This window comes from Aethalodelphis obliquidens, unplaced genomic scaffold (assembly GCF_003676395.1).
Source record: "Aethalodelphis obliquidens isolate GAN/ISIS:26980383/991018 unplaced genomic scaffold, ASM367639v1 scaffold113, whole genome shotgun sequence".
NCBI classification, from domain to species: Eukaryota; Metazoa; Chordata; class Mammalia; order Artiodactyla; family Delphinidae; genus Aethalodelphis; species Aethalodelphis obliquidens.
In genome coordinates, this window is record NW_020838057.1 from 2,559,990 (window position 1) to 2,568,379 (window position 8,390).

The 8,390-nt window shown below is 42.8% G+C and overlaps 1 protein-coding gene across 1 annotated transcript in view; it reads right to left on the reverse strand.

Moving 5' to 3' along the window:
- Positions 1–2,230: 2,230 nt before the first annotated feature.
- The window catches only part of NLRP8 (NLR family pyrin domain containing 8), a 19,532-nt gene continuing 13,372 nt past the window's right edge, over positions 2,231–8,390 (reverse strand). The window contains exons 8-10 of the mRNA XM_027097228.1: positions 7,357–7,527; positions 5,499–5,669; positions 2,231–2,405 (exon numbers count right to left, since the gene is read on the reverse strand). Coding sequence (XP_026953029.1) covers positions 2,231–2,405; positions 5,499–5,669; positions 7,357–7,527 — 517 coding nt within the window. The remainder of the gene's footprint in view (positions 2,406–5,498; positions 5,670–7,356; positions 7,528–8,390) is intronic.

Genomic DNA, 8,390 nt, shown 5'->3' on the forward strand with positions numbered 1-8,390 from the left:
CCTTCTTCCTGTTATTCACACTATCATGTAGCCCCCTCTCTCACTGGGCTATAGTGGGTCTGTGTGACCGTTAGAGTAAAGCAGAAGGGATGGGTCTTTCAAGATTCAGTAATAAAGGACTGTGGCTCTGTTTTGGGCACTTTTGCCCCCCCTCTTCCCCCTTCTTCCCTCTCCCATCACTTGTTCAGGAGGGAGCTAGCTGCAACATTAGAAGCAGCCTTGCAGAGGGCAACTGAGGCCTCCTGCCAACAGCCACATGGGTGAGCTTGGAGGTTGGTCCTCCAGCCTCATCACCTTCCAGTCAACACCTTAACTCAGCTCGTAAAAGAGCCTGAGTAGAACCATCCAGTTAAACTGCTCCTGTATTTCTGACCTTCAGAAATTTTACAACAGATGTGTGTTGCCTTATTAAGCATTGAGATAATTTGTTCCAGGGCAATAGATAATGAATACACCAGCTGTTTCCTATGACCTATACCCAGAATCCATCGATAATTGAGATCATGATGGTCTCAGGCACTGACCTTAGTGCCTTATAGATGCACTTTCTTCCAATCCTCATAGTGTCTCCTGGAGGAGGATGCCAACCCCAAATTACAGATGGAGAAACAGAAAGATCCACTAAGCCCTTCACAGCCGCAGATCTGGTAAGTGATGATAACACATTCATTTGTTTAAGACAGGAGAGAAGATGAAGAAACAAACAGTTTAAGAGCAGATGGCTACGTTTTTACTTTTTTTTTTTACAGTTGGCCAAGAGGCACATGAAAAGATGTTCAACATCGCTAATTATTAGAGAAATGCGAATCCAAACTACAATGAGGGGACCTCCCTGGCGGTCCAGTGGTTAAGACTCTGCACTTCCAATGCAGGGGGTGCGGATTTGATCCCTGGTCGGGGAGCTAAGATCCCACAAGCTGTGAGGCATAGCCAAAAATAAATAAATAAAAATTAAAAAAAAACTGCAATGAGCTACCATCTCATACCAGTCAGAACGGCCATCATCAAAAAATCTAGAAACAATAAATGCTGGAGAGGGTGTGGAGAAAAGGGAACCCTCCTACATTGTTGGTGGGAGTATAAATTGGTACAGCCACTATGGAGAACAGTGTGGAGTTTCCTTAAGAAACTAAAAATAGAGCTACCATAAGATCCAGCAATCCCATTCCTGGGCATATATCCAGAGAAAACCATAACCTGAAAGAAAACATGCCTCCCAGTGTTCACTGTAGCACTGTTTCTGATAGCCAAGACATGAAGCAACTTAAATGTCCATCAACAGAGGAATGGGTAAAGAAGATGTGCTACATATATACAATGGAATATTAATTACTCAGCCATAAAAAAGAACGAAATAATGCAATTTGCAGCAACATGCATGGGCTGGAGATTATCATACTGAGTGAAGTAAGTCAGACAGAGAAAGACAAATACCATATGATATTGCTTATATGCGGAATCTAAAAGAAATGATACAAATGAACTGATTTACAAAACAGACTCACAGACTTAGAGAATGAACTTATGGTTACGGGGCTGGGGGGAAGAGTGGGGAGGAGGGGTAGATTGGGAGTCTGGGATTGATATGTACACACTATACTTAAAATAGATAACCAGCAAAGACCTACTGTAAAAAACAAACAAATATTTTTAAAATGCAAAAAAAAAAAAAAAAGAGCAGACAGTAGAATCCAGGTTTATTTTCTCATTTCACACGCAGGAGTTGTCGTTTGTCAGCCACATGAAGGAAACTATAAATCCCCAGGAGGGCTTCCCTGGTGGCGCAGTGGTTAAGAAGCCACCTGCCAATGCAAGGGACACGGGTTCGAGCCCTGGTCCGGGAAGATCACACATGCCGCGGAGCAACTAAGCCCGTGCGCCACAACTACTGAGCCTGCGCTCTAGAGCCCGCGAGCCACAACTACCGAAGCCCACGCACCTAGAGCCCGTGCTCCGCAACAAGAGAAGCCACTGCAATGAGAAGCCCACGCACCGCAACGAAGAGTAGCCCCCACTCGATGCAACTAGAGAAAGCCCATGCGCAGCAACGAAGACCCAATGCCACCAAAAATAAATAAATAAAATAAAAAATTTATTAAAATAAAAATCCCCAGGAAAGGAACAAAGGTCGTTAGCAACATCTGCCGACAGCATTTGGGGTCCAGAATCTCACTGCTGCTGAGGAGGTTTCCTAGGGCTATGCATCCTGCACAGGGAACCCAGCGGAGACTTACAGAGAGACCTCAGATCCCCACTTCCTCTTCCTGACGGCCTCACGCAGGTGGAGGATGCCTCCGAACCCGATGTCGTTCTTGCTCAAGTCCAGGTATCTCAGAGTTTGGTTGTTGAGGAGCACAGAAGCCATGGCCTGGCAGCAGACGGAGGTGAACAGGCACTTGTCCAGCCTGTGGGAGAGAAACAGGCAGCAGAAAAGTCACCACATCCCTCCCCTGAGAGCTGAGCCAGCCTAGCTGCTCACAGCCTGGAAATCACACTCTGACCGGAATGAGTCATTTCATTCCAAGGAGCTTATTTTTCTTTTCAAAAATGTTATTTTATTTTGGAGTATAGTTGATTAACAATGTTGTGTTAGTTTCAGACATACAGCAAAGGGATTCAGTTGTACATATACATGTACCTATTCTTTTTCAAATTCTTTTCCCATTTAGGTTATTACAGAATATTAAGCAGAGTTCTCTGTACTAAGTCCTTGTTGATTATTTTAAATATAGTAGTAGGACTTCCCTGGTGGCACAGTGGTTAAGAACCCACCTGCCAATGCAGGGGACAGGGATTCGATCCCTGGTCAGGGAAGATCCCACATGCTGTGGAGCAACTAAGCCCGTGCGCCACAACTACTGAGCCTGTGCTCTAGAGCCCATGAGCCACAACTACTGAAGCCATGCACCTAGAGCCCGTGCTCTGCAACAAGAGAAGCCACCGCAATGAGAAGCCTGCACACCGCAACAAAGAGTAGCCACTGCTCTCCGCAACTAGAGAAAGCCCGCGGGCAGCAATGAAGACCCGACGCAGCCAAAATAAAATAAATAAAAAAATAATTAAAAAAAAACCCAACCCAAGACTAACTTTCTGGAGTAAAAGAATTGTGACCTCCAGAACTCTCTTCGAGTAATTATCAACAAAAATGAAATCCATTATCAGGACTAATCCTAGAAATTAAGGATGTAACCTACTGTGATTTAAATGCTCTAGAGTTATGTGATATCACTTATATGTGCAATATTAAAAAGAACACAAATGAGTATATATGCAAAATAAAAGGGAGGCAGGAGATAGATGGGCTCCAGGCTAGACATTTACAACTGGCCTCCTGTTTACACTTCCTTGGGTGAGAAGAAGGTGGGTTCCAGGCCAGACATTCATTATCAGCCCCCCGTTTACATTTCCTGAAGCAAGAGACAAATGGACTCCAGGACTACATATTTATGACTGGATTCCTGTCTATATTTCAAGATCTGCACCTCGATATAAAAACCAGTAACAGAAATAGGGTAAATAACTAGACACTGGACGTTTTTACGGCAGGGACAGAGTGGGACAAACTCTGTTGAAAGATCAAGAGGTTACGTATTTCCCATCCTTGGGGCAAGGGAGACATTGCACATGTGCAGAAAGGCTCCTTGGGGGTCAAAAAGGAGGGGCACCAGCCCATAACATGTGATGCTAAGGCCCTCCCATAGGCCTCTGGGCTGAAATCCATCTTGGAAAAAAGTTGCACACGCAAGTTGGGGAAGGTCCTAGGGAAGGTCAGGTGTGGAAAAAGAAATCAGATAACTGGCCAAAGGTAAACAGAGACCCGGAAGAACTGCCGTATATGAATGACTTAACAGCCTCTTTACAGCTCTCCTCCTCATTAGGGAGGACACCCACACCCTTGCTCTCCGGGTGTGCGTCTCTGCCCTGCTTCTATCTTAACTAAGCAAACTGTTTCTGTGTGCTCTCCCACTTGTTGTTGTGCTATGTCTCTAATAATAAACTTTGTACCTGTTTTACAGGTTTCTTTTTTTGCCTCCGTGAGAAATGCATTTTTCACTGGGGCAAGAGCCAGCGGGTGTGGTGGCTGGGATTCCTGGTTTTCATCCAGGCTCCCCAGGTTCAATCCCTGGGCAGGGAATTAAGATCTCGCTTCACGCCACCGCTCACTGCTGCCTCTCCTAGATCAGAAGCAGTCTCAGAGACATAGAAAACAAACTGGTGGTTACCAAAGGGGAGAGGGAAGACAGGAGGGACAAATTAGGTATACTGGATTAAGAGATACAAACTATTATGTATAAAATAGATAAGCAACAGAACATATTGTACAGCATAGGGGATTGTAACCATTATCTTATAATAATGTTTAATGGGGGTATAATCTATCAAAATACAGAATCACTATGCTGTACACCTAAAACTAATATAATATTATAAATCAACTATACTTCAATAAAAAATAAAAGCTAACATTTCTGAAAGAAAAAAGTGATCTAGACTTAGAACCCAGATCATACCAATAGTGAACAGAAAATGCAGGTAGGAAAGAGGCAAAAAAAAGTTGTATATGTATAACTGAATCACTTTGCTGTACATCTGAAACTAACACAACATTGTTAATCAACTATACGCCAATAAAAAAAAATAACTAAAAAAAAAGTTTCAACCTTTGTCATCAGAGATGTCTATAAATCTTTTCTAAATATTTAGGGTAACCACTAAAACAATTAAAAATAGGATGAATTCTTTCGAATCACTTGGCTAGTATGCATGTTAGCATAGAGACCTTTAGGAGAAGGAAAAAATATACACACAAAAAAGATTCCCTAAGCATAAACATTGATTTTGGAAGACTCGCCATCTAAGGTATTAGTCTAAGATTAACAAATTCTTCTTTATCTTTCATTGAATGGAAGAATTTAACAATGGTCCTTAAACTCTAACATTCACAGGAATCATGGGAGGTGTTTGTGAAGCACAGACTGGGGTGTCCCCCACCCTCAGGGCACCACAAGATCCAGCAACCCCACTTCTGGGAATGGACCCAAAGGAATCAAAACCAGGGTATGGAAGAGATGCCTGCACCCTCATGTTCATAGCAGCACTATTCACAATAGCCAAGACACGGAAGCAACCTCTATTCCCATCGACAGATGAATGGGTAAAGAAGATGTGGCATATATGTACAATGGAATACTACTCAGCCGATAAAAAGAATGAAATTCTGTTTGTGACAACATGGGTGGACCTTGAGGGCATTATGCCCAGTGACATAAACCAGACACAGAGAGACAAATGATGCAAGAATTTGCCTTTCTAACAACTTCCCTGATGAAAAGGTTCCTAGTCTGAGGACTGTACTTTGAGAACCACTGCTCTGAAGTTTCCAAGTCCTCCAACCAAATGGAGGGAACACCCCAGAAGTGCAAAACACACTCCCACATTCTACCCCAAGAGAATTTTACAGACACTCGGTCTCAAAGAAGGAAACGGGGACAACTTACTCAAGAATCTGTAGGCCAGAGTCAGGGTTCATCAGGGCCTGACAGAGCAGGATAAGCCCGTCGTCCTTCAGGCTGTTAAAACCAAGGTCCAGACTTCTCAGGTTTTTATTTTTATCAAGAGCAGAAGCCATATCCGGACAGCACTCAGAGGTCAAGGCACAATTTCTCAGCCTGCAGAGAAACACCAACCAAAACACCCTTAGCTTTCTTTCCCACCTTTTTTTTTTTTGGTATAACAGCTTTATCAAGATATAATTAACGTGCCATATAGTTCACCCATTGGGAGTGTACACACCATTGGTTTTCAGTATATTTCCAGAGTTGCACAACATTTACCATGATTCTAGACCATTTTCATCACCCCAAAAAGGAAAACGGTGTACCTTGTAGCAGTCATTCCCAATTTCTTCCCCCACCCACCCCAGCTCTAGCAACCACTAATCTGATTTCTCTTCCTGTCAATTTGCCTCTTCTAGACATTTAAGATAAATAGAATCATACTATATGTGGTCTTTTGTGATTGGCTTCTTTCATTTAGCATAATATTTTCAAGATTCATCCACTTGGCATGTATTAATATATAGTTTGTTGCTTTTTATGGTTGAATAATATTCCATCATATGGAGAGACCACACCTTATCCATTCATCAGCTTTTGGACACTTGGATTTTTTCCCACTTTTTTGTTACTACAAATAATGCTGCTACGGAAACCCGTGTACAATTTTTTGTGCAGATTTTGTTTTTATTTCTCTTGCATGTATACCAAGGAGTACAATTGCTGACTCATGTTACGTTTCTGTTTAACCTTTTGAGGAGATACCCGTCTGTCTTCTGAAGCAGCTGCACAATTTCCTGCTTCTTTTTGGGATCCTGAACGCTTCAATGGGTTCAGGGGATATTGCGTGTCAGTTCGGCATTTCTGGTTTTACCAGCCAGCAAATTTCTTTACGGTTTAAGACAGTCTGAGTTTCATTTCTGTCAATGACAGCCAATGTGCCCTGATACCTAGGGGAAGTCATTTAAAGAATTCAGGATAGAGTGAGACAAACACCAAACAGGATATCACTTAGTATGTATGCTGGTCCATATCACTGAGATTGATACACGACTCACTTCTGAGCAGAAAGCCAGGTCACATTACATTATTCTGATCTCAGAGGTATAACACTCACTCCCAAACTCTGGGAGTTAGAGGAATGCATTGGATCAGAGGTTCCCAAACTTTCTCCATTTATGCCCTCCTTAGCATCTCATTTTTTTCACATCACCCCTGTACTTCATTAAATTTTGCTCTGTGGAATTCCCTGGGGGTCCACGGGTTAGGACTCCAGGCTTTCACTGCCGAGGGCCTGGGGTTCAATCCCTGGTCAGGGAACTAAGATCCCACAAGCCGTACGGCATGGCCAAAAAAAAAAAAATCTGTTAAAAAACATTCTTGCAATGCACTTGCTCTCGTGATCGCAATTGCTAAAGACAGAGCTTTGCAAAGATATGACATCATTGAAAGGAAAGTAGCACAACCTGATGTTAGAACAGAACTACCTCAAGCTAATAGTTCTTGCGGCGATGATGTCAGTATCTCTTACATTTAAAATACCCTGCAGCGCCTCTGTGAGTTCACCCCTGGGTACCTCGGCACACAGTTTGAGAACTCTGCCGCTAGGTAATTTATCTCTGAGACTGAAATCATAACCACCTTCCTCTTCATTATGCTTTCTTCCAGTATCAGCACAATGCCTAATATGCAGTAGGCGCTTAAAAAGTATGTTGCATAAATGGACACACATATCACAGTGGCTCTCCATTGCCCTATTCTACTCCAGGGAGTTCCAAAAAGAGGACATTTGGGGACTTACACCAGCCTCTGCAGAGGATACTGAGAGCATTGCAAGGCATTCCAAAGCTGTTTCGCCCCATCGTCCTTCAAGGCATTTTTTGCCAAGCTCAAATGGGTCAGATTCTTGTTACTCGCAAGAGAAGAGATAAGACTTTTGCAGGAAAGTGACGTGAGGTCACAATTCTCCAACCTGTGGGACAGACACACACAGACAGGGTGCAATTTAATTCACGCCTGCGACAGGATTTTCCTTGTCTCGTGCTGAGAGATGAAGATTTCAATCAGGGCTTTCCTTCTAAATGCAAACGCCTCATCCTACTTCTGTTACCAGCTCTTAGGGCTTCTCAGATCTAAGGGGGAGGACAGAACTTTGATGTGAGAAGCAATTGGGGATCAGGAAAACAGTTACAGAGCGGGATGAAGAGGGAAGAGAAAGGGACCAGCAATGACTAAACAGTAAATAACATATACAGAGGTGACCTGGGAAGAGACACCATCTCACAAGGTAAAGAAAGATAGAAACACGCACTGAAGACAGAAGCGGGCACTCGTATTAGAGAAACTAAGATGTATAGGAAGGTCCTGAAAACGTTTTCATGTGTGGTGAGGGAAGGGCAAACGTAAACAAGAAAGTATCTAATGTTGTAATAACTTTGTATGGTGACAGATGATAACTAGACTTATCATGGAGATCATTTTGTAACGTAGAAAAATATCAGGTCGTACACCTGAAACTCATATAATATTGTAAGTCAATTATACTTCAATTAAAAAATAATAAAGTGGTACTTGAGTCATAAATAAACAATAACATGTTATTTTCTGCTCAACAGATTGGCAAAAGCAGTAACAGTAACAAGAGTCGGATGAGAATTTGGAGTTGGGGGAACTTTCATACACACCGTTGGTGGGACTGCAAATTGGTACCAACTGTCTGGAAACAAGCCTGGTAGAACTGAAGATGAATGCTCTCCATGACGTGGCAACTCTACTAGCGTGTGTCGGGGTGTGTGTGTGTGTGTGTGTGTGTGTGTGTGTGTGTGTGTGTGTGTG